Raw genomic sequence first — 25,245 nt, 5'->3', positions numbered from 1 at the left:
CTACACAGCGCATGCGCACATCAGACTGCCCACTCCAGACAAGTAGCTGGTTGGTTAAATCGGATCTGAGGGCAGAAATAAAATAACGTTAAACGTGTATGACACAATAAATAAAAACCACTTTGGTATCATCTGGATGTCTAAGACACGTTAACTCTATTTCTAAATTTACTTTAAATTGAATGAATTCATTATATTTTTACCACAGTACACATTGCTGTTGCTAGGATACAACAAATACTCTGTCGACCGTGGACACCAGCTAACGCTTATAAAGTTGATACTGCTAGCGAGCTTATAACATGTTTTCATAATTTATTTGGTGGCTACACGGCCAGAGTTTACAAGCGGATTGAGTTTAAGTAAATCATCCGCTTGGACACATCACTAAGGTACAAGTACTTCACTTTGAATTAGTGTAATTACCTGGTAATTAGGTTGGTTTTAAGTTGCAGTGTGGCTAACATAATTAGCTAACCTAGTTACGTCAAGAAGCTAGCTAGCGAATAACGAATATTTAATGGGTTTAAAGCTAAGGTGGTAATTAAAATTTTTTTTTGTTCTTTATGTGGGTCTGTGTACGTTGATTTTCATCATATTTTGTTTGTGCAGGACTTTTAAAATGAGAAACTTAGTTACTATTTTCTTCATAGATCAAAAAAACTGTTATTGATAATATATGGGGACACCAGCTATCTTGTACAGCTTTATTATAGCTAATATGTTAACTTATAAATTTTACAGGGTTTTCACCAAGCTAACCTGAGCCATGCCATACATTAAAACATCAAAAAAAACTCTGCCATTCTCAACATTGTTGGACCTTAAGTCGCAGAAATGCGGCCTGCGACACGCAGTTTTCTCAGTCAGTGGAAATGAGTATAAAGGAGAGTGGCAGGACAACAAAAAGCATGGTGAGATACTGTGTAGTGTTAGCTTCTGCTGAGACATTTGTGAATGTCTGATCACAAAACATAGTTTGGGTTCCCCCATGGCTGAGATGCTTTGTTTTGATACTAATTTTTTCCAGGGAAGGGAACTCAGATTTGGAAGAAGTCTGGCGCAATTTATAATGGAGACTGGAAATTTGGAAAACGTGATGGATATGGTTCCTACAGTGTACAACTCCCAGAAACTAAAGAGTATCTTAGGAAGTACACTGGTGGATGGAAAGATGGAAAGAAACAGGTATGTCTTTGGTATATTTCTATATATGCAGATGGTCTTTAAATGTTATTGCACTGTGATATGTTTTGCACCACTATCGTTTCAGGGATATGGGACATACGTCTACAATAACTCAGCAATATATGAGGGGGAGTGGAGTGAGGACCAACGGAGTGGCTGGGGAAGAATGTACTACGAGAATGGAGATATCTATGAGGGAGAGTGGATAAAGGATCTGAATCATGGACAGGGCATCATTCGATTTGGTAAGAGCAATTTGTTTTACATACATTTTTGTAAATCCAAAATAGACTGTAATTAAGTGTATAAAGATAGTGATTTTCCAACTTCCAACTGTCTAAGCAAATGGAAACTGGTATGAAGGTGCCTGGCAACATGGCAAGAAGAATGGCAATGGAAAGTTCTACTATATTGACAAAGGCCAGCTTTATGAAGGCTTTTGGTTGGATGGAATAGCAAAATGTGGGACCCTGTCTGATTTTGGGAGGGATGAAGCACCAGCACCACCTAAATATCCAATTCCACAGGTACAATATTGTAGCTATAATTGCAGCTGCAGATCTAATGTAATGAGCAGATTTTTTCACCTCTGTCAGTACTTCCATGACACAATCAAATAGTCATAGACAATAAAGCACGTTTTTAATGCAATAGTGTGGATTAAATCATGAACATTACCTTCTTTTCAAGATACACCTGGTGGACATGCCCTTGGTTTTAAGGGAAGCCCAGGCAGCCTGCATTGATCTGTGCTGATGAAAAGGCGAAAAGGTTAACAGGAAGTTTCCACTCTACTGCACATCACAACAAAAAGTAAAAAAGAAAATAAAGGCATAGTGGCACTTTTGTCAGAATATTTACACCCAAGAAATTTTTTTTACCATTTTGATGTTACACATCTATTACCACCACAAATAATTACATGAATGCCACATAATTACTGTTGCTAATAAAAATTTCTAATGATGCATACATACAGAATTCACTACATTAGACCAAATTTACAATAATGCAAACACATATCCAAAGGCTATTAAAACCCTGAATGAAGGATTTTTTCTGCATTTTGTTCATACTCAAGCAGTTCATCTAATAGTTCAGAAAAATACCTTATCACATCATCAGTGACTGAAAAAGCAATCCACTGGGTAACCTGGAAGTAAACAATGCAGGCAGAATGTGATTTCAGAATATGTGAGACATGTGGAGTGCAGAGGACGCACAAAATGAATCAAAAAGGAGTCTTATATAAAAAATAGAGATAAAGATGCAATTATGCAATATGTGCAATGAATCAGTTAAAAAATGCTGAATATAAAACAACCATCAGATCAACTCACTTTGTTATACAACATATGAGGACAGTTATGTATTAAGGCTACTTATGATCTTTCAGTGGTGCATTTGCAAAACATTCTAGATGGGACTTGTTTAACCCACATCAATGATTGCATGTAAATTGCATAAGTAAAACTAGAGGTTTTACCTCTTGTAACCTGTAGTAAAACTAGAGGTTTTACCGATTTTCAAATAGTATGTCCAAATTACTTTGAATGCCACATGGTAAAAAAAAAAAAGTTTATTTTTACACCACAGCCAGCGCTACAGATGTCAACACATAAACTCTAGTAATACTGTAGTTTGGGCAGCTGTTCTGAGTCAGTCTATGCAAACAGCAGGCATTACAGATGCAAATCGTGAACATTACAGTGAATTATGTACAGAAGTGGCCTCACTTCTGTAAGAAACAGAGTTAAATAATCATTCACAAAACACAACATGGTTATATAGTAACAACTGCAGTTTTATCTGACAAACAGGTAAATAAATGCAGCAGCCAACAAAGGATTCCAATATTTCTGCCATAATGAAAAATATAAATGAAGCAGCTGTCACAGTTAAGACTTCCAATTTCAAGTTACATGCATTGTGGTGAGTTCAAAGCTAAACAAACATATCTTCTAAAAATACAACTCTTCACAAAAGTAAATTTCACAACAAAGAGGTGAGATATACCTTCATTTCTGTAAAAAGAAATAGAAGCCAGAAATGTGGCTTCTAGCATGGAGAAATCCCAAACAGTCAGTCACCATAGATTTGTATCTGCCATAATTGTCTATGGGAAATGTGAGCCTGGAGACTGCAAGATTGAAGATTCCCCTCTGTTATCCAGTTCATTTTGAAGCCTAGTGAGGTTAGATAGCTCTTCCAGCTCCTGAAACTGTCTGTCAGTCTTGTGGCTAACCAGTGAACGGTAGAAATGCACGGCAAAGACTATGAAGACTAAACCAAAGGGGACCATGATAGAGGTGGAGGTAATAGCAGCAGCCACACCAGACGACACTGTGTTATTGTTGGACTTGTTGGGCTTAACAGGCAAAAACTTCACCCAGCAGAGCAGAACCACCTCGGCTAGGAAGAGCAAAGTGCCGATAACTGTGGAAAAAGCCCAGGCCAGTTCAATGTGTCGATGCATTCTCTCATGTGGAGACTCCTTCACAGAGTTGAGGTTGTGGACATTGCTGACAGCCTCTATATTGGGCAAAATGCAGGTGCTAACCATCAGAGCAAACAGGTGGACCGCCACAAGGACTGTGGTGCAGGCACTGAAGGCAATAAGCAGAGCAGGTGGGTAAGGATAGCTGTTGTCCAGCTGCACTTCTACCATAGCCACCTGTGAAGAATGAAAAGGGAGAGACCAGGAAACAACTTAATACACACTACTGTGAAAGCTGATCAAACCAAATATAGAAGAGTGAAGAAGGATTTAGAGACAGTGTTACCATAGCAAATCCAGAAAGCAGAGCTGATGTCCGGCTAGACGCCTTGAGTTTAGCTCGACTCAGGTACAGTTTTCTCCAGGACAGTGCTTGCAGTGAATGCTCGTTCAGACTCATGTTGCACCGATTCTCAGAGGACTGGACGAGCAGCGCGGACGTAGTTACCTTGCTAGTGTTGCCGGACACGATGGGACAGTGTGCGCTTATAAAACATTGAACCTCTCCAACTAACCGAACTCAGGAGCTATTTTTCCAAACACCAGTCTCCGGCGTGTTGTACCGCCTGCACCTTACATTACCCAGAAGCCTGTGCGCTCTAAGGGGAACATCCGCTGCTGAGTAAACTGTCGGTAGCCCGTTCTCACTTTGCATTGGGGTTACTCAGCCCTGAGTTAATACTAGTGTACTAGTAATACTACTACAACCAAAATATGTACAAACACGTAGAAAAGCGATTTAGTAACGTCGGTGATTGAACGGACTATTACGTCCACGTGATGCACGTTACGTCGAGCGTGCAGGCAGTATTATTGCGATCAAAATGAATGAAAGTGAATAAAGAGCTGATTTTTGTATGCGCCATATATTATCGCCTGCTCTGGTTTAGCACCCTGGGTTGAGCTGCTCGATAACAGTCGGTTAAGACACAATGTTGTCGGTTCGAGCATATAAACGCTACGTCTGGCGTGATTAATGCTCCTTTGTAAAACACGCTGTGACGTCGCGCAACAATGTTTTGGTTCCTGGCGGTGACGTAATACACAAAAACATGGTTTCCTTGTTTTGAACCTGAAAAGCGTGCTAAGTGCTCCTGCAACTTCACTACGCATCAAGATGCTTTTGCGAAACTGAGTGACTGGAAAACATCCGCCAGAGACGATGGCTCAGGCCTCGGAAACATGTGCTGAGTCTGGACGCAGGCTGGTGTGTACTATCTGCCGTGTTGGCGTTAGTTTATGCAGCGACAGTGGCAGCGAGCTAATTAGTTAGCTAAAGCTAATGTTTGCGACTGTAAACGTTGAACAGGATGTTTGTCAACTTAGAGCCCTCGAGGAAAAACGATAACAGCGGCATTTTACATGTTATGACTTATTTTATATCCGTGCTAGTTCGTCGATGGTACGGTGTTTACAACCAGATAAATCAGCAAACATTTTACGTTCATCTTTATGGGATAACGCACCAGCAGCTGTATTTCCCCAGGACAAGTGCGGTTTGATGGTTAATGGACTTTACTGTAGCAACGTAACGCCACTGTAGAAAAGCTGGAAATGACCCTTCGCTCAGTTTTAAAGTTAGGAAGAAGATGCGTTTTGAAATCAGTCACCCGGGCTGGTTATGGAGAGAGGAAGGGTATTTTTTGATAGAAATAGTCTGATTTCCACGCGTGTTTCCGTCTGGTCATATAATTAATCCTCCTATTTCCATGGCAGCGCTCCATCTGCCGAAGGATGTACGACGAAAACGAGGATTTGTCAGATGTTGAAGAAATTGCAAACATCAGAGGTTTCAGTGTGGAGGAAAAGCTTGTCAGTAACAGCTACAGTGTAAACTTTGTCCAATTCATGGAGGGCAAAGGTACAGTATCAAATAAAGCATATTTTCTTTTTATAACCTACTATTGTCATGTATTTACACTATATTACATTTTCTGCAATGCGTGGTTATATATATTGTAGACCCTGCCGCTTTGATTGGTAACTTAAATGTTTTTTCTGTAAATACTTTGGATTAAAACACACATACATGCTGTCTTGCAGACTTCACTTATGAATATGTGCAAAAGGAGGGTCTCAGGATCCCACTGATTTTTAAAGAGAAAGATGGACTAGGGATCAGGTAAGAGGCCACTTCTGTGATTTTTTTTTACAGTTTAAAGATAGTTATTAAGTATATTATTTGACAGTATTTCTTGTGTGTTTATATTTTGGCAAATAAAGTAACTGATTAAGTGAATGTCATCTGTGTCCCTTTGGTTTACACAGAATGCCTGATCCTGAATTTACAGTTAGTGAAATTAAAGGTTTAGTTGGTAAGTAGCACGCTAGAGACACTAACACCAGCCCTGGAGCTGACACATGCTACTGTTTTACTGTGTTTTAACTAACCCTGATGGAGCAATTAGACTTGTATGCTATATAGAAAGGGGAAAGTATCCCAGCTGCCAATACATAGAACAGCAAGTGATGTTTGAGTGACAGCTGGGGAGGTCAGTGAGTGAGAGAGCTATTCAAAATACTCACAGGAGGCCAGGTAAAAAAAACATCTGCAGTAAGAAAGGTGTGAGGGGGAGACATCTTTCATCAAATGATTCAAGGGATCCTAAAAGTGTCATATAGTTTCTTCAATGTCCATATTTACAATCACAGCACACTTTACTGAAGGAAATGTTCAAACCGCTCTTACTATGACTGATTCCTCAGTGTCATTTTGATAGTTGGTTTAAAAACTTCATCAAAAGCTACAAAGTCATAGTCACAGCATATTTAAATTTCATATTTATTATATCTTATTGTTAGTGAATATATACGCATCTGTCTGTTTATTATATGCATCTTAAACTTGTATTGTTTCATCCGTTGATGTTTTATCAACTATTATTTTAGAAAACTGTGATTAGACATTTTTCCAGTTACGGTTAATTTCTATTGTATTAAAATACAGCTGTGTAAAGTGAAGCATTAAAGAAATAAGTCAACAAGACTATCAGGGTGAAGTTGCTCCATCTGGTGGGAAGATGGAGAATTACTTTACAGTATTCACAAGATACTGCAGTTACTCATGAGAGAATAGTTTTTTTTGTGTGTAAATCTCACAGTGATGTACTTTTCATTTTGAACTTTTGCACTTCTTGAATTTCCCTTTGGGGATTAATAAAGTTTATCTATCTATCTAACTAGTTCCATTCATGCCATGTTACAGGCAGATTGTATTACACATCAATGAAGCGCTCATAGCTTAATTGAACCTTGTCCTCATTGTTGCTTGCAGGCAGTCGTCGGCCTGTGGATGTCATGGATGTGAGCACTCAGAAAGGCACTGAAATGAGCATGGGTCAGTTTGTCCGTTATTATGAGACACCAGAGGGGGAGCGGGACAAACTCTTCAATGTCATCAGCTTAGAGTTCAGCCACACTAAGCTGGAGAACCTCATCAAACGACCCACAGTGGTAACATAACGTGACATTCTCTGTATAATGAAGGTCACAGATGTGGAGTCGTATTCTTGGAAAGAATAATTACCAAGATGGCTAAAAGTGCAGTTTTGATCATTGTCACAGGTGGATCAAGTCGACTGGGTGGACAACATGTGGCCCCGTGATCTAAAACTAAGCCAGACAGAAGCCACCAACGTGATCTCAGAGATGAAATATCCCAAAGTGCAAAGGTTTGATTTCATTGAATTATGTTTCTGTTTTCTGAAAAATCTCACTTGAGTTGGATAGCAATCTAAATCTACATCTAAAAAAAAAAATTAGATTTGTACAGCAAGACATAGAAAATACATTCTGTTTCCTTGGCTGTAAGTACAAATACTCGTCCCATCTGAATATGTAATCTATCACTCCATCACAGTAGAGTGCTGCATACTGTCAGTGTTATCCACCTCCAGTAAGTGCTCCTGATTGTTGCTAGGCAGCAGAGTTTTCCATGGTGGAGGATGGTTTACAACAGCTATGGCACCTCTCAGCCAATCAGCTGCCAACATTTGCACATAACTCAGACTCAAAACCAGTTGCACCTTCTTCTTATGCTCAGTTGTTTGTATTTCCTCTCATCGTATGGTCTTTACTGACCATACTTTTTTTACTGACCATACTTTTTCCCCTCTCTCCCCTGCTCTGTTATATTTTAGTTCTAATTCTTTTTATTATATAATGTTTTTATGTTAAGAAAAAAATTATATTTGGTTAGTTTCTATCATATATATATATATATATATATTGATATGGAGGAAATATGTACACATGTCAGTGTGTGAGGATTTACTTTACAATGCTTAGATGTTTATCAAATAAACAGAGCTTCTCGCGTCTAGCTAAATTAGTTTCTCATTTATGTCTCAGGGTGTTAATTGTTCCCCAACTAATTTCTAGAAAATCAGTATCCTATTGTGAACAGTTTTCTCTGCTGCTGTTTTCTTCTGAGTAATTTCTAATGGTGTTTTCCTTTACTTGGAGTAAGACACCACTGAGATCACTGCAGCCTTGTAATTGGTTGTTTCATAGACATTTTTAGTGATGTCTGTCTGTTAAACCTATAGACTCTTACTATCTATGTACTACCTACCCACTATCTGCTTTGTACAATATGCATATTGTAAATCATTTTGTTGTTTCATTTTCTTCTATAGGTATTGTTTGATGAGTGTGAAGGGCTGCTACACAGACTTCCACATTGATTTTGGGGGAACTTCAGTTTGGTATCACGTATTCAAGGGACAGAAAGTAGGTTCATTCTAATATCTATATGTGATTTTTTTTTTGTACTGTAAACCTTTATGTTTAGTATTAATTTCATTGAATATTGGAGATAAAGTAAGAAAATGTATATCTGGTAATAGTTCTGAAAACCTTGAGTGTTGCTAACAGTTTTGAACGTGGTATTTCACCTAATCTGGCCATGACCGCAGTACAACTTCAGTACAACCTCTAAATACAATTTCTCCTTCTCCTCAGGTGTTCTGGCTGGTGCCTCCAACCACTCATAACCTCACTCTGTATGAGGACTGGGTCCTGTCAGGCAAGCAGAGTGATATCTTCCTAGGAGACCGAGCTGATGGATGCCAGAGAGTGGAGCTTAAGCAAGGATTCACCTTTTTCATCCCATCTGGTCTGTTGGCATGGTTGCCAGCAGGAATATATTAACTGCACTTGAATGAACAGAAATGCTTAGCTTTATCATTATACAACATATCTACGTCTGTCAGTCTACACAAATCCTTGTAGTTTCCTTATCTCTTTATATATTTCTGTTTTTGCAATTAAGGATGGATTCACGCTGTCTACACTCCTGAGGACACACTCGTGTTCGGAGGAAATATTCTCCACAGTTTTAATATCCCTATGCAGCTTACCATCCATGAGATCGAGAACAGGACAAAGGTAGGAGCCTACATTGATGTGTAGCTGGACTCTGATATGCAGGGAAACCTGATTAGTTTTTTAAAATTTTACTTAAAATTGGAACACAGTACTATTTAAAAAAAATAACATTCTAAAAATCTAGAAATCTTCATTGTTATTTTGAAGCTATATCATTTAAAAATATTTATAAATACATCTCATAGAACGTAAGCCCACCTGTTGAGAATGCAGTTGAATGCATATCCATGTGCATGAGAGGACAGTGTCTGGAGTGTTATACTGCATGAAGCAATGATTCTTTTTTTTTTTATCCCTTTCATCTCTTTTTGCTGCTGTTGGTGTGAGCAACATGTTTGCTGCTTGAAGTTTCTGTATTCCCTACACAGTTGCGTAAAAACACAGACAGTAATCTGGTTAAGCACATATATGTCTAAAAAATCTGATTTAGTGTGCAGAAGTCTAGCTGTGCTAAGGTGCTAAGGGGTTTGTCTCTGCAGCTTTTCACTACAGGGCATTTAGGAATCGGGTTACTACAAAAAGGCAACAATAACTAGATTTCCTAAGTGCATGTAAAAACATGTTTATTTGTCCTGTTTTCAGGTTCAATCCAAATTTCGTTTCCCTTTTTACTACGAGATGTGCTGGTATGTCCTGGAGAGATACCTGTACTGCCTGACCAAACGGTCCTACCTTTCTCAGGAGATCCGTAAAGAGCCTGTACTAATGGGTGAATAAACTGAATCAATCATACGTAACACACGCTGTTTCAGTGTCTTGCCTAATTATACAAGTCATTCTTTGCTCTTTCTGCAGCTGATGGCACATATGTGATTAGATTTAGCACATTTTCTCTCATTTTGTTTCTTCAGACTATGAGACAAAGGCAAATACAGAGAGCCCCTCCTCTGATTCAAGGAGCCACGACATGAACGAGGACTCGTGTGAGACTCAAGTCAGGGAGGACCAGGGTGAAAAACCAGAGAGAGTTGCTCAGGATGGCTGCTGCTCATCTGACGGGAAGGCCCAAGCCCTCAAAGCTGTTTTATCTGTGGACTCTGAGGACAGCTATTATCCTGGTTCCACCTCTTTAGATTTCATCAAAACCCCCTCTGACTCTCCAGCCTCAGAGTGTCACAATAAATGGACTCATTTGACAGAGTTTGAGCTGAACGGACTCAGGACACTAGTTGAGAAGCTGGAGTCACTTCCTGACAGTAAGAAGTCTTTCCCAGAGGGATTAGAGAATCCACAGGCCCTGCTGGAAGACATTAAGGTAAGAAACAGCAAGATGACAAACATACCAGTTTGTTTGAGTGACAGTAATGTTGTCCTCTGTCTGTCTAGGTTTTGTTAAAAGAACATGCTGAGGATGATCCTAAATTAGCAATCACTGGAGTTCCTGTGGTGTTCTGGCCTAAGAAAACTATAAAGGTAGGAATATTTCAGCTGCAGTGGAACACTTTTTAAGACTTGTTTTTTCAAACAAAACAATGTCCTTTATACTTATTTTTCAGCTTTCAAATTAAATTCATGGACCACTTATACACAGTTCAATGGGGCTTGAACATTTAATCAAAAAAAGTCAGTGTTTGGATAAAGTGAGCACAAGAGATTGGAAGAGTTTTGGTTGTGTATACCTGTTGCTTGACTTCATGGTGCAAGAACATTTTTGTAAGATGAGCTAAAAATTCTTTGTATTGTTTGAAACAATTAAATTTTTTTTTACTTATATGGACATATATTAAAGAGACCGTCTTTTCAGTTCAGTTCCAAAGGAGTTAGCATGAGTCATTAGTGGTTGGTGCAGCTACAACCCACAGATTAATCTCAGTGACAGCTTATAAGCAATAGTGGTTTTAAATGAAATCATGATTTTTGTTCTATTGTTAAATCAAATTCAAATCAAATCAGCAGTAATCAGCTCCTGAAAAAATGTATCTTATTGTATCTTAATGTTATCTTATTAAGACAAAGGTCTTGTTTTTAATATTATAGAGGTTTAATTGAATTAGGTTTATTAGACAGTCTAATACTGCTAATAATATTAAAAGTTGTTAGAATAAAGCAGTTTGTAACTGGTGGACCCATTTTTATTTCTCACTGATTAGCATTTGTACTCTTTGATCATCACAGAGAAACAGGCACTATGTACATTTATATTCTCTTAACTTCTTTCTAATTGTCCTCTTGTCATCTCATCAATTTTAGTTCCCCTCGCTCTTTTTCACTCTCATTACATTCCTTCCTTAGAGCAGTGGATGTACTTATTTGCATAATTCTGACTTCATAGGCTGCAGTATAATAAGCAGGGAAGTTTTTTTTTAATGTTTTTAATCATCATTCATACACATGCCTGTAAATATAGATAGTGTAATGTACTTTGTTGCCTTAACACAGTTTAGTTTCTTAACAGAATGGTTGCCCATTATTTTCTCACCTTGTAGATTAAAAGTCATGTAACAATGGTCAAGTTCAATAACAGTAAATATATGGCACATAGGAAAATTTACCATTTCACTGGTTGTTACACTTCAGGCTAACTGGAGCTCATATTGGTGTCAAAATGCATATTAACTCGTGGCAATGGTTACCAATTTTTAACAATGTGGAAAAATTAATGTAACAGTGAAAAACACTGTGTGCTCCATTGTGTCTCCTAAAATGAGGTAAAATGTGAATTCTAATAAGTGAAGCTACATGAGCTACATTATGATCTTAAGTAAAGAGATATATGTGTTGTTTTATATATTGTGTATGTTTTAATTAAAAAAACACAAACAAATACATGAACTATGTAAGAGGAAGTGGGAAGATGGCATGTGTTGTATATGAATGTATAGGAGTGATTTCTGCTGGTCCCATGGACCCTCTGGATCACCTCCACTCATCCCTCTAAAGGCCAGCTGCTGGCTGTGGGGCCTCTTTGTGTTTGCCTTTTGTAATGAGATGCCATCTGGCTCTATTGGCTGTGCAGAGGCTGCTTTCCTCTCCCTGTGATACTCTTCATGAATATGACAACACCATTTCTGCATTTTCTGTCCTCATTGGATACACACAGACACCCCCAGTGCATATTCTTATCCAAAGCGGCCTCCTATTGGCCCTGTGCTTTCCAGCAGCCCTCCTCTTTTTCAGGGAGTGGATCCATATTAATGAGGCAGGCTTGTCTGTATTTTCTACATCTGCTTGTGGTATTGTGGAGCTTTGAAGGAGGGAGGGCTGTAGGCCAGACAGCAGTAGCAGGAGTAGAAGGAGGAGGAGACTGCAGCCATGTCAGTTTGCTGTGAGCTGGACAGTGTGTGAACACCAGCCATGGCCATGTCGCTGAGCGCTGATGATGAGGACTACGACTCAGACACCGAGCAGGTTAGCACATCAAACCCTGCAGGCAGACATAGTGAGGCCACCAGAGGAATGCTTGTGCCAGACAGAGCAGTGTGCAGCATCACAGGGGAGCGAGGAAATGGAGCTACCTGGATTGAAATGCACTGATTCAATCTGTCTTCTGTGCTTGATTTTTGACCTTTATTTTTTTTTTAAATGGGGTTTCTTTTTGTGGTTGCATGCTTGTGTGTTCAGGTGAATTCAACAATAGAAGGAGGCTGTGCTTATATAGCTCAGTGCTTCAGGACTGCTGTTGGTTGTTTCAAAGGACAGAAGCAGAGGAATGGGAATTCATGTCGATACAGAAGATGAATCTTTCATGGTGTGAAAGCATCAGATGCGCATTCATTGTAAAAGCATAAGATGCGCATGTTAGAATATGTGTGAAAAAGAAAAGTAAAAGACAAAAAAGGTTATTGTGCCAGTATGTGTTCATGCGAGAGCATTATGAAATGATTTCTGGATATTTTCAGTGTAAATGTCAGGTTGGTTGACTTGCTTACACAGCAAGAAATGTGTTTAATTTAAATAATTCACTTACTTAACTCCAAGCCACACCCCCTTCCATTAATGCTGTGGTCACATTTGGATATGAAAAACACTGACTGCAGTCTGTCTTTTGACAAATATGATAGACATTTTCAGTGCTGTTTTTCCAGTCATATAAATGCACCTGTTCTCAGCTAATTTGAACATCTTGTGAATTACTGTACTGGCCAGTCTGTACAGTGTATTCTCAGCATCTCCAAAGCATGCTCTATGACCTCTTGTTGTTGTTTTAAAGTGACTGAAGCAGTTGCTGTTTTTCAGACCAGCCCTCACTGCTTCTGAGTTACTTCTGAGGCTTTATTCATATGTAAAGTGTGAGCTAAATATTACAGACAGAGTGTTATTACAATCAACTTAAAGTTTAACAGGAACATAATCCCTCCAGGAACTTGTGAACCAGATTTGTTGCCAAGTTGTTTCCTTACATATTCCTAGGAAACACAATGGAAAAAAACTCATTTTGTTCAAAATATTAGAATATTAATATAAATTTATATATAATATAATATATTATATATATATATATATATATATATATATATATATGTGTGTGTGTATATATTTCTGTTCTGTGTTTATTTCTGTTCCCTCTGCTTCGCAAAAAACAATTTGTTCTGTTCTTTCTGCAATCTGTGCTCAGAATGTGCTGTCTTCAGTGTGTGTTCAGGGTGATGTTAAGCATATCCCCGGTAATCTATTTCCACTGTTCTCCACAGTAGCTCGAGAGGTATTAAAGCTCTGTCAGGCAATATGAGTCTGGTTCTCATAATGATTACCAGCTAAATGAGATTTTAAGTACCAAAGAAATTACTTGTTGGTCACTTGTACTGTACCTTTTACTGTACAAAGGGGATAAATGTACTGTAAAGAGGTGTTCATGGTGGAGCCACTAATAGCTGAACTGCTACCAGTGATATGTTTTCTGGTCAAGTATCTTAAATATTCTTGCACAATGACCTGTATCTGAGATAGAGGGTAGTTACTTAGACTGAGAGGCAGTTGATTTATTTGATAGTGTTGTTGCCAGCCTCTCCTGTCACTGGACTCGGGCATATCTGCTTTAGAGATCACCCACTTAGCCGTGGGGGTTTTACAGGGGATTTAAGGGACAATATGGACAGCTATCTGAAATCTTTTTCCTTATATCATTTTCAGTTGTTTAAGTAACAGGTGCAGTTAGATGATAATAAAGACAGTATACATGATCTGACATTAGCAGATTGATCATAACTTGTAACTGCTCTCAGGTCAACTTGAACCTGGCTGGGTTAGCTTTAGCTACAGGGCTGTTCTTGTGGGTTGTTTTTTTTTTTTTGTTGTTTTTTTTTCGTGGGATATCTGGTCTCATTTCAGTGTTCCTCCTGTATATAATCCCCATGCATACCCCCAGAACAGTCCAGTGGAGGCTGCACAGCCCAACCCCCCTCCAATATTTCACTCTAATCCTGTCTGGTAACCATATATCTGCCTGCATATGTCAGTCTATTTCATGGCTATTGTTAGAAAAAATTACTGTAATATGCCTAAGATTGAGCCTGCTTTCTTTTTCTGGTAGAGGGTCTCATTACAGTTCTTATTGGTTACAAGTCTGTGTGTCACAGACTGTTCTGTTAGGGAACGGGACGTGGCTGTTGCTATGCTGACGCTAGGAAAATGTGCACTGGCGATGTAACTAAAGAAATCTGATCTTCCTTTCCAAGAGCTGCAGTCTTTTGCATCTTTTTCATCTCAAACATTGCCATATATTTTCTCTCGTGACATGGTTGGTAATATTTTGACATTATCATTGCCTTTTATGATAAAAATCGTGATTGTGTTTAATGCTTGAAAAGGATCAAAACAACATAAGAACAATAATGATGCAGATCAGTGGTATCTCATCTCCATTACCCACTTCTATCAAGTAGAGCGCATTTAATGCGTGCTGTTATAAATCTGTCTCCGCACAGAAAGATAGATCTTAGTGATCCATTTGTAAAACGTAGCAATAAATGCTGTTTTTCTTTGAAGTAGAAACATGCAAGCAAGTGAAGTGCTAAATTTGGAAGATGCCTCTGGGGACTTTCTTGGTGTGTTTGTTTTCTCCTAGTTCTTGCATTTTAGCAGCTATGAATAATGTGTTTATACACAGCATGCTTTTAGCAGGTCCATGTTTAAGGATATGCATTATAAGTACATGCATATATGGATGGAGATGCTGCTGCCTCTTGTTTTTGCATGCTGGAACTATTAACCCAGAGTCAACGAGCAAAGAAAGGATCTGTCAGTGCCGCCTACGTACACCTTAACTCTAACCCCAGCTTAAATGAAAAGGATGTTTTATTTTTTTTCTTATTACATAACATGATTATAAGTGCTTCTTATTTGGCCATTGCACTATTATTACATGAATTGCACACATTAGATTGAGGTGCTCTTGAGACATTCACGCCTTCCTTTTATTCATAAATCTAAAAATTGGATAAAAAAAAAACAGAATTGTCAAATTAATTATAGATGGAGTTGCTTAGACCTAAGCGTCTCCATTGTGGGGGAAAAAAGATTGATGTATTGTTGCTGTACATACTAACATGAACATACTACTGTGCAAATATGTTTCATAATTTTACATTATGTATGTACTTGTATTAGTTTCCTTATTAGAATTATATATGTATGTATATTTCACATTTTATACTTAATATGTAGCTGTATAAAATTGCTACTATTTATCTGAGATTTAAATGTGTAGTTGTGAAATATTTGTTGACTTATGGTTTTAGGATCTTGACAATTTGTCCTCTTGCTCCTTGTAGCCCCGGCCTCCCAACCGGCCGAAACCTAAGATGGCAGCTTCACCTGCATCAGCAGTCAAGCTGTCGGCTAGTCGGGGAACATCTGGTGCCAGGAGGAGAAGAACGCGCTGTCGGAAGTGTGAGGCATGCCTGCGGACAGAGTGCGGAGAGTGCCACTTTTGTAAAGACATGAAGAAGTTCGGTGGCCCAGGCCGTATGAAACAGTCCTGCATCATGAGGCAGTGCATTGCAGTAAGTACACTGTTCATATTGTTTTCTGTTCATTTCACATACACACAGTTAAATAACATTTTGGGAAAAATGCACGAACTTACTCATTTACATTGTGTATCTTGTTTGTTTGATATGACCAAAACCTATTTCATGGAGCCTTGTCAGTCTAGTCACAAAGGAATAATACAACCTTTGTAAAATAACTGGTTGTTTATATGTTTTGGTTTCTATATTTCCCCAAATCTCTAACTACTCATTTAATGATACCACTGTAAGTGTTGCTATCATAGCAGTTGCACAGGGCCATGGAGGGAGAGACAGGCTGTGTTTAAATGTTTCAGCACCATGGACAGAGACATGTTATTTGTTGTAACATACATTATTATTGATACTATGAAAATGTTTGACTCTGAATGAATGATCACTATGAGCTTGCAGTGTTAAGCTCTTTAGCCACTGTGTTTTAAGATATGCTAATGTGCGTAACCCACTCTTGATGTTCACTGACTGTGATACTGCCTCAGAGCACTACCCAGAGCTATGTATAACCCACAGTTTGTCATTGCCTGCTCTGCCATTGCTCATTTGTTGGCAGAAATGCATCTAGTTTGTTTGCTGATAAGAGCTGGGAGTTCACATTGGATTTAGTAATTACAATCAAATACAGATCAGATCTGATATTCAGTATGCTGTAAATTGTGGTCTAAACTAATTGTTTTAACCAAAAGATAAGTGTGACAAAAATATTGCTTAATCTACTGTATAGACAATCAGTTATCTTGATGTAAAATGTAGGAGCAGAATGAAATCAATCCACAGATATTTTGGCTCCATGTCACATTAGCGTTACATCAGCCAGACATGATTTTTCATTTTCTGGCTTCTTAGCCGTGTCATGTGTGTAGGTGGCTTCAAGCTTTATGGTAATATGCTTTGCATCGCAAATCAACAGCAGTAGTTTGTTTACTGTGAAATTGACAGGTATCATACACCAAAATCTATCAATAGCTACACTGTAAATTAATTAATTTCACACAGCCGCCCAACTTTCTATTCTGTGTCTGTGTGTCTTATTTTTTTTTTCCTCCAGCCTGTCCTGCCCCACACAGCAGTGTGTCTTGTGTGTGGTGAGGCAGGGAAAGAGGACACCGTGGAGGATGAGGAGGAGAAGTTTAATCTTATGCTCATGGAGTGCTCCATCTGCAATGAAATTGTTCATCCTAACTGTCTTAAGGTAAATGACTTGATCAATATGTAACTATAAACTATGTTTTTGGATTAGTTGAACTGTTGTTTGATTCTTTTCACAGTTCAGCAGTGTCTATGTGCACTTTTTGTTCAGGTGAAAGATTCAAATGGAGTAGTGAATGATGAGTTGCCAAACTGCTGGGAGTGCCCGAAGTGCAACCATGCTGGAAAAACAGGGAAAGTAAGCATCTGTATGGACTTTATTCTGTGTGTGTCCACAACAAGACATGATTAAACAGTTGACTGTATCTCAGGATGTCAGAACCAGAGAAATAAAGTTGTGCTTTTTTTTCTAACCTTTTGGCCTCAAAGCAAAAAAGGGGGCCAGGGTTTAAGTACGCATCAAATCTTCCTGGCTCTCTGCTGAAAGAACCACGGTTAAACCGGGATTCGAAAGACGAGCCGGACCCACCCATGGTGGCAACAACAGCTGGTACTACTTTGACTAACACATCTGCGGTGAAAAGAAAGGCGGAGCGGGATGAAATCCCAAAGAGGAAAGATGAAGAGCCCCCAAAAAAACGTCCCCCCTTGCTGTCCCTGGATGGGACGCCTCGACCAAGGCTTGAGGATAACCCACTGAGGAAAAAAAGGAAACTTTTTGACACCAATGATGAACCTGTCATTGTGAAAAAGAAGGTGAGACACTCATTTCTTTTGTAAAGTTCTCGGTTGCATTGAATTAAAAGGAGGTACAAAAGGCTTTTATAATCTGAATACTGTTTTCGAGGTTTAAAAACACACATTAATATATGAAAAATAACTGTTTTAGAGCATTGTGAGTAATTTTGCTGTAAGGCTTGTATCTCAATGATTATTGTGAATATTACAAAGGAGAATATTTAGTAAGGTAGATGACATAACACTGTAAAGTATATTAGGCAAAGAAAAATTATTAAAAATGCCCTAAAACTGCTTTAAAAATAAAGTAATCAGTGCCCTGGTAGCGGAACAGTTGCAGTGCACGCCATGTAACTGCAGCGTAGAATCGTAGATGGTTTGATTCTGGCTGTGGACCTTTCTAACACTAACCTAATACATAATAACTGTCAAATAAAAAGCTCCCCAAAATAATTATGTTTCCACTACTCTTTCATAGAAGAAGCTTTCAAGACTGGATGATCCCTTGACTCCAAAACTGTTGCGGCAAATCAAGACAGAGAATGATCACGGTGATGAAGATGACGACCGGGAGGATCATGAGGAAGATGGATTCTCCCTGGATAGGATTCATTTAAAGGAGAAACAGGAGTATGATGATGAGGAACAAGAGGAAGATGAGGAGGAAGAGGAAGAGGAGACTACAAAAGAGAGAGACAGCAGTGCAGAGGACAAAGCGAAGGTCATGTTAAGTCCACTGCTGAGAACATCTGCGGTGAGAGAAAGTGATCAGCTGTCGTCTAACTCTCCCAGAGCTGGACCGAGCAGTGAATCAGGAGATGCCCAGGAGAGGAGCTCTGCCCAGATTAAGCCTTGCCATCAGCGCAGGCGCCTCCCCAACAAAGAGCTGAGCAAAGAGTTTAACCAGGAGGTTCCCAAGACAGAAGACTGTCTGATCAGCCAGAACCACAGTTCAGTTAAGTCAGAGGAGAGTCCCACCAGTCACAATAGACGACCACTAAAAAATGAAGACTCTGTGACCAATCAGAGCCGTAAACCACTAAAAACAGAGGAAACAACCACTAATCAGAGCCGCAGGACCCTTAAAATGGAAGAAGGTGTCAATCAAAACAGACGACCACTAAAAACTGAGGACAGCCTGGCCAACCAGAACCACAGGCCAGTAAGATCTGAGCCTGAGAACGAAGTAGACGACCAGAAGCCCAGATGGCCTCTAAATAATGGCAACAGTGACCTGGGTGACTGGCTGCGACACAGGGGGCGGGAGTTGAACGGCACACCACGTGGCTACTTGCCGCTGAGCTGGAACAGAAGCACGCCGATAACACCGATATGCCCCCGACCACTTCCCTGTCGATCTCCACCAAAATCACTCCAAATGGAGCGCCATGTGATCCGACCCCCTCCGATCAGTCCCCCGCCTGACAGACTGCCGCTGAATGATGACGAATCTCACGTGATGCGACGAGAGATGTGGATGACTGTATTCAGTCACCTGACTCACAGAGATCTTTGTGTCTGCATGCGTGTGTGCAGGGCCTGGAACAGATGGTGAGTACAAGATGTACTGTGGAGTGAAGAACATGCCCGTGCACACTTCATCACACAGCAGCCCTTTGAAAGTATCTACTGTGTCTCTCACCAGGTGCTGTGACAAGAGGCTTTGGAAGCACATCAATCTGAACCGCTGCAAGTCCATCACGCCTCTAATGCTGAGCGGCATCATCCGGAGGCAGCCAGTAGCCCTGGACCTCAGCTGGACCAACATCTCCAAGAAACAACTCAGCTGGCTCATTAACAGACTGCCAGGTAAATAAATTGAGCCACAAAGACACGGCACTGCATTTGTGTTTTATTGAAATAGGCAATAAAAGAGATAAAGTACATGTTTGGAGGGAAGTTGCAGTGCTCTTGCTGACTGTTTTAAATACCCCAAGCAAAAACTAAAAGTCTTGTCACAACATGAAATGAGCTGATGGTTTTATTGGAAAATTCCAGTTTCATATTGTTTGTAAATATTTTAGAACTTCATTCCCTGTGGTTAGGAGAAAAATACTTGACAAATATTTATATATGTGGTGACATGAATTATCTTTGTTTTTTTCAGTCAAAAATATTTGACTTGGTGTAAATAACAGCAGCTTTTTGTCTAGTGTTGATAAAAAAAAATATGTCCAGGTAATGTTACAGTTGTAAAGAAGTGCAGCTGAAGTCTTTGTGAAACTTTATGAACATGAGCCACATATTCAATGCTTGAGCAACATGCTCCCCTATGGTTCCTCCATATGGGTAATTGTATCCCCAGAGGCTCCTCCTCCTCTAAGGTTTATTTTAGATGCTTTTCTTTGTTACTTAGAAATCTCTTTGCTGGACCATTTAATTAATTACGGTAGGTAAGAATACTCACTGCATCTGTCTTTGTTTATTTGTGACCACCAATTAACTAAAACCCTTGAGACAGAAAACAGAAAAATAGGCCACATTTGTTCACTATGCTTACCATTGTATATTTAGCTTGTCATGTCGTGTATATTTAGCTTAACATTTTGCTGCTTGCGGCCACATAGGGGACTCTTATGGTAATTATATAACATAAAAATCTGCCTCTGTATTATAAAAGTTAAACACAGCAACCATTAGAAGCTGTAGCTTGATTTAAAGAGGTATAACACGAGGTCCTGTATGTCCCTGCAGGTCTGCGTGTGCTGCTGTTGTCGGGATGCTCCTGGGTGGCAGTATCTGCTCTTTGCACCTCTAGCTGTCCCCTTCTGCGAACTCTGGATGTTCAGTGGGTTGAGGGACTGAAAGATGCCCAGATGAGGGATCTGTTGTCACCTCCAACAGATAACAGGCCAGGTAGCAACCTGCTATTAAAATACATGCTCTGTTGAAAAGATTTTATCGGATGAATGAGTGAGCAGTAATACAGTGTGCATTTCTATTGATGGGTTGTGGTTCTGAGGCAGAATTGCTGTCAAATCTAAACGTGTTTAAAGTGAGGAATTCCACAGTGGTAGGATATCGATTATGAATCGTCAGTTCTTCAGCTGATGAGCACATACCCTTAAACAATACGGATTTTCATTATCTATATTTCTTTTTCTGTTGACAATCACATGAAAAGACCAAAACCAGCAATACATTAATCTGCCTTAACATTTTACACCCTCCCCAGCCTGTCGGAGGTGAATGTGGGATTGCTCAATAAAATAGAGTTTCATGATTAAAAAAAGATCGTAACACATTGTTTGTGGAGCGAGGGAAGCTCTGTGGCAGAGGATTAATAAATATCAGCTTTGGGATAAAAACACTTATAAGCAGGAATTTGTTGACCATAAGAAAAATATAAGATACCACCAGATTTATTTAGTTACAAATAGAGTTACCAAAATTAATGTGGTCAGATATATTACAACATTGCCTATATAAAGTTATATATTTGTTTTTTGTTGTTTTCTTCACCTCTTTGTTAAAAAAAACAAAAACATAAAACTGTAGGTCAGTTAGACAACAGGAGTAAGCTGCGTAACGTGGAGGACCTGCGCCTGTCAGGGTTGGACATCACAGACACGTCTCTGCGCCTCATCATCCGTTACATGCCTTTGTTGTCCAAGCTGGACCTCAGCTACTGCAACCATGTCACTGACCAGTCTGTCAACATCCTGACTGCTGCGGGGACGACCACTAGAGACTCGCTCACCGACATCAACCTGTCAGGTATGGGCCTGTCTCTCACTGTTGGATCAGCATCAGTGGATTATACTTTCAGTGAATTTATACACATTGGTGGTGTTGCATATTTCACTATATCTCATTAACCAGAGCTTGTACTAATGCAGAACATTCTGAGTACACGATGAATGATTTGAAACATAAAATTTAGTACACCTTAGTAGAACTAATCTCATTTAATGCAACAGTCCTTCAATAAAGTCTTCCTCAGTGGTATTAACATTGAGCTGTTGTTGAAACTGGCTTCCAAAGGTGATGATTGAACTTCACTGACATTTGTGTTACTTGTTATTCTGAGGCAATAAATTGCATAAGAAGTGATTTCATCATTTATTGCAAAGTGCAGTAATCCTGAAACTAATCAGATCGTATACTTGATGTCAACAGATGTTAAAAGCCTTGAATCAAAGGGCTATTATGGAAACAAATGAAAGGCCAATATATTCTGGTCTTCATTTTTATTCCAAAAACACTGCTCACACTAATGAAGTCTTTGGATTTCATGACTTGAAATATTCCACAGGGTTGACCAGTCCATGTGTATCATATCTTATGTCACAACAGGTGACCCATAAAGCATCATTTGTTCCTTTTTTTTTAACCCAGTTTCTCCTCCTGCAGTCTGTAACAGGGTCACAGACCAGTCGCTGACCTATTTCAAGCGCTGTGGAAGCATATGTCACATCGACCTTCGATACTGCAAACAGGTGACCAAGGAAGGGTGCGACCAGTTCATTGCAGAAATGTCAGTCAGCGTGCAGTTCGAACTGATAGAAGAAAAACTACTGCAGAAGATCAGTTAGGCAGAGGTACATGGAACACTGTGTGACATTTACAAGTGGTAAAGCTACTGTCCACATGGAGGCAGCACATGACTGCGTGCTTGTAGTAAGACACTGTTTCATAAACATCTGCAGACTACTGAACACGAACAGTGTCTGTTTCTGTAAAAGCGATGTAAAAGGAATCTGCGCTGCTAAGCCAGAATGTAAAAATGGAGATTTTGCCCAACAAAGGCAATATTGCAAAAACTTTTTTTTTTTTTTTTGCACCTGTTTATAAGTTATTTATTTCTTTATGTTGGGTATGTACTGTATCATGATTATCTTTCAGTGTTCATAGAATATTTTTGTTCCAATGCAAGATTTATTGCATTATAGAGTAATATTTTTGTATCAGAAAGTGTTTCATACATTTATGTGCAGGATTGAATGCACTAGTGTACAGTATCATACTGTTGAAAACGATAATCACTCGGCATTACTGTTAAGCTCTTTATTATCAAGAGGCAGAAGGTCTATTGATTTGTTGCCAAACTGTAGGACGGTAGCTTGTGTTTGTGTGGGTGTTTTTATATTATGTCTCAGTGCCGTTTCTGATCAGACAAAGGTACTGTGCATTTTGTTTTTTCATAAGGTTACACAATGTTGCTTTGTCCTTGTGGAAGAGCTATGGAGAAGAAAAGTTTAAAAAGTTATTTGCACTGATACAGTAAATATGAATACGTGAATGTATTCACACATACACTAAACAGTGTACAGTGTATAAATCATATTTTTATCAACACTAAAATGTTCTGCTAATCGTACTAACAGCTTGTAGCCGCTGGTTTATATTAAGACATACCCGCATACAAAGGTGTCTTTGCCCGTCTCCGTCACTTTTTAGTATTAATGGTGCTTTGTGAAAGGAAGCGTTTTAGCTCTGCATGCAGCAAAGAAATATGTTTACACACCAGTCAGTAGATCTAGTTACTGTTTAACAATATAACCACTTGTTTATTCCTCTCCTTATCTAAAATCCATATGACAAAGAATGAGCCATGGTGCTGAATGATGCAAGAAAGTAAGAATACACAAAGGCCAGACATAGAATCAGAATCAGAAATACTTTATTAATCCCTTGCAGGAAATTGTTTAATAAGATATTAAATTTGCATAAATCTTTTAGATGAGACAGTTTTCTTTCGAGAGCCATAAGTGACAGTCACTTGTAATCAGTCGAAGAGACTGTTTCTCTATTTGTTTGTAGTTTGACTTTGTTTGTAGTATCCCGACATTCTCATGGCCACAGAAATGTGAGAATAGCACGAGGATGTATTTTGTTCCTAATGGCAGGGAATGAACGTCTTTTATTTAAAGCATATTAACACAGTCCAGGGGGGTCCCGATCGCAAAGTTTAAAAATTCTGTTTTAGGGCCAAAGACAATATATATAGAGTTGTATTAATATGAGAGGTTCATAGTCCATATATACGTCCATGCAGCATATGTTATACAGTATGTGACGAGCCTAGAAAACATTTTTCCTGAAAGATTTGTGCAAATGTAAAAGTGGAAAGGGATGTTGTGCATTATTAGAGATTGAACTGGAATAGACATTTATTAACACTGGTTGTTTTCTTTTAAAAAATATTTCATAAAAGTTTTATTTTTTTATAACTTTTGCGTTAGAAGACATTGCAACCTATGGCATATTTCAGTAGTGTTTTGCCCTCACTGTGTGCCTGGATTTGTCATCATGATATTTAACATCATACAGAAATGACAGATTTTTGTTATTGGAACTTATCAAAAGAATTTCACACTATGTAATGTAATGATTCAATAGGTTTGCATTTTTTATGTTTATTTTGCAAGTTTAAACTAAACTTTTTAAAAATAGCCTTTAAAAGTTTTGTGTAACTGTTATATAGTGGTTGATACAGTTCAGTGGATGGGTTTACATTTTAATATTTTGTTTTCGTTAAATATGTCTCCATAAAATATTTTAGTATGTTACTGTAAATGTTCTGTCTGTACATAATGTACATGTAAAGCCTCTAGAAAAAGTTAAGTGAACCTTTGAGATATAAAATTCATTTTAAATACTATGTTGTACGTGAATTTGGTCCTTTGACTTTTAAGTCACAGTCCTTAAAATTTTGGACCAGTCTGATTTTAATGATGCCGATGGTTACCATGGTAACAGCAATATGAGCTAACACTGCAGGATTTGGTTACATGAAAATCCCCTATAACATTAATGCTTTTGTGTAAAGAAACAGTATATTTCTGTTAGTAGATTTCTCATCTGCTGTGTTGGTTAAAAGGAAACAGTTACAAAAGGAAGAGCAAGGTTTTACTTTATGATTTGGATTACTGCATTTTATTGAATCTAATAAATATTTTTTTTTCTTGATTACCAAAATAAAAAGAATCAACATTCCAAAATATAGAGATCCAGGATTATGAGTGCCCATGATAGCCTCCACCTCTGATAATACTGTAGCTGCCCATGAATGACATCTGTGAGAAACAGCAGCATCAACACACAGACTTACAGAGCAACAGTGTTCGTTACAGCGCGTGGTGCGAGTGTCAGTGTTGGATCTAAAGCAGATGATGACAAAATGTGCTAGAGAGCAAGACCGTGATGCAACTTTAATGGTGAGAGACATGATCCGAAGACTGAGGAGCTCATCCGACCAAAACGGCAGAAATACATTCTGAAAAAACTGTATATTGTTGTTTTTAAACCTTTGTACTAATTAGAAATTTAAATTATATCGTCTCCCAAGAAAATGGAAAAATATACATTTAGTAACTTGTCAGTAAACAACAATATATGCAATCTATGTGACTTACATAACAGCAACTCATCTTTTTT

The 25,245-nt window shown here is 38.7% G+C and overlaps 3 protein-coding genes across 4 annotated transcripts; 2 read left to right on the top strand and 1 right to left on the bottom strand.

The window, feature by feature from the left end:
* Positions 1 to 241: 241 nt before the first annotated feature.
* morn3 (MORN repeat containing 3) lies at positions 242 to 2,239 on the top strand. Its single transcript, XM_026297931.1, has 6 exons — positions 242 to 392; positions 745 to 914; positions 1,031 to 1,188; positions 1,274 to 1,433; positions 1,531 to 1,715; positions 1,879 to 2,239. The coding sequence occupies exons 2-6, from the start codon at positions 770 to 772 to the stop codon at positions 1,942 to 1,944; spliced, it is 714 nt and encodes a 237-aa protein (XP_026153716.1). The 5' UTR covers positions 242 to 392; positions 745 to 769; the 3' UTR covers positions 1,945 to 2,239.
* A 513-nt stretch (positions 2,240 to 2,752) lies between these two features.
* orai1b (ORAI calcium release-activated calcium modulator 1b) lies at positions 2,753 to 4,445 on the bottom strand. Its single transcript, XM_026297642.1, has 2 exons — positions 3,972 to 4,445; positions 2,753 to 3,862 (listed from the first exon to the last, which is right to left on the bottom strand). Exons 1-2 carry the CDS (start codon positions 4,083 to 4,085, stop codon positions 3,305 to 3,307), a joined length of 672 nt encoding a protein of 223 aa, XP_026153427.1. The 5' UTR covers positions 4,086 to 4,445; the 3' UTR covers positions 2,753 to 3,304.
* A 285-nt stretch (positions 4,446 to 4,730) lies between these two features.
* Positions 4,731 to 24,469, top strand: kdm2bb (lysine (K)-specific demethylase 2Bb). 2 transcript variants are annotated; one of them, XM_026297119.1, is made up of 21 exons: positions 4,731 to 4,892; positions 5,402 to 5,546; positions 5,729 to 5,807; positions 5,954 to 6,000; positions 6,960 to 7,138; positions 7,250 to 7,356; positions 8,323 to 8,416; positions 8,648 to 8,801; positions 8,958 to 9,073; positions 9,656 to 9,782; positions 9,925 to 10,328; positions 10,400 to 10,486; positions 15,784 to 16,014; positions 17,087 to 17,230; positions 17,339 to 17,425; positions 17,557 to 17,883; positions 18,344 to 19,416; positions 19,511 to 19,674; positions 20,560 to 20,721; positions 21,364 to 21,582; positions 22,219 to 24,469. In XM_026297119.1, the coding sequence occupies exons 1-21, from the start codon at positions 4,848 to 4,850 to the stop codon at positions 22,398 to 22,400; spliced, it is 4,173 nt and encodes a 1,390-aa protein (XP_026152904.1). In that variant the 5' UTR covers positions 4,731 to 4,847; the 3' UTR covers positions 22,401 to 24,469. The 2 variants fall into 2 exon arrangements, with proteins under 2 accessions (XP_026152904.1, XP_026152903.1); XM_026297118.1 differs by having other exon boundaries at positions 17,548 to 17,883.
* The last annotated feature ends 776 nt before the right edge of the window (positions 24,470 to 25,245 follow it).

This window comes from Mastacembelus armatus, chromosome 12 (assembly GCF_900324485.2).
Source record: "Mastacembelus armatus chromosome 12, fMasArm1.2, whole genome shotgun sequence".
In the NCBI taxonomy this organism is placed as follows: domain Eukaryota; kingdom Metazoa; phylum Chordata; class Actinopteri; order Synbranchiformes; family Mastacembelidae; genus Mastacembelus; species Mastacembelus armatus.
The sequence above is the reverse complement of the archived record's forward strand: the minus strand, read 5'-3'. Positions and strand labels throughout refer to the sequence as shown.

What these genes read in the sequence shown, in the direction of transcription:
- morn3 (XM_026297931.1), top strand. Translation starts at nt 770, where the DNA reads ATGCCATACATTAAAACATCAAAAAAAACTCTGCCATTCTCAACATTG. An exon ending in GGAAAGATGGAAAGAAACAG is followed by an intron (nt 1,189 to 1,273) that starts GTATGTCTTTGG and finishes CTATCGTTTCAG; the next exon opens with GGATATGGGACATACGTCTA. An exon ending in ACAGGGCATCATTCGATTTG is followed by an intron (nt 1,434 to 1,530) that starts GTAAGAGCAATT and finishes CAACTGTCTAAG; the next exon opens with CAAATGGAAACTGGTATGAA.
- orai1b (XM_026297642.1), bottom strand. Translation starts at nt 4,085, where the DNA reads ATGAGTCTGAACGAGCATTCACTGCAAGCACTGTCCTGGAGAAAACTG. An exon ending in TGCTTTCTGGATTTGCTATG is followed by an intron (nt 3,863 to 3,971) that starts GTAACACTGTCT and finishes CATTCTTCACAG; the next exon opens with GTGGCTATGGTAGAAGTGCA.
- kdm2bb (XM_026297118.1), top strand. Translation starts at nt 4,848, where the DNA reads ATGGCTCAGGCCTCGGAAACATGTGCTGAGTCTGGACGCAGGCTG. An exon ending in GGCCTAAGAAAACTATAAAG is followed by an intron (nt 10,487 to 15,783) that starts GTAGGAATATTT and finishes TGCTCCTTGTAG; the next exon opens with CCCCGGCCTCCCAACCGGCC. An exon ending in ATGCTGGAAAAACAGGGAAA is followed by an intron (nt 17,426 to 17,547) that starts GTAAGCATCTGT and finishes TCTAACCTTTTG; the next exon opens with GCCTCAAAGCAAAAAAGGGG.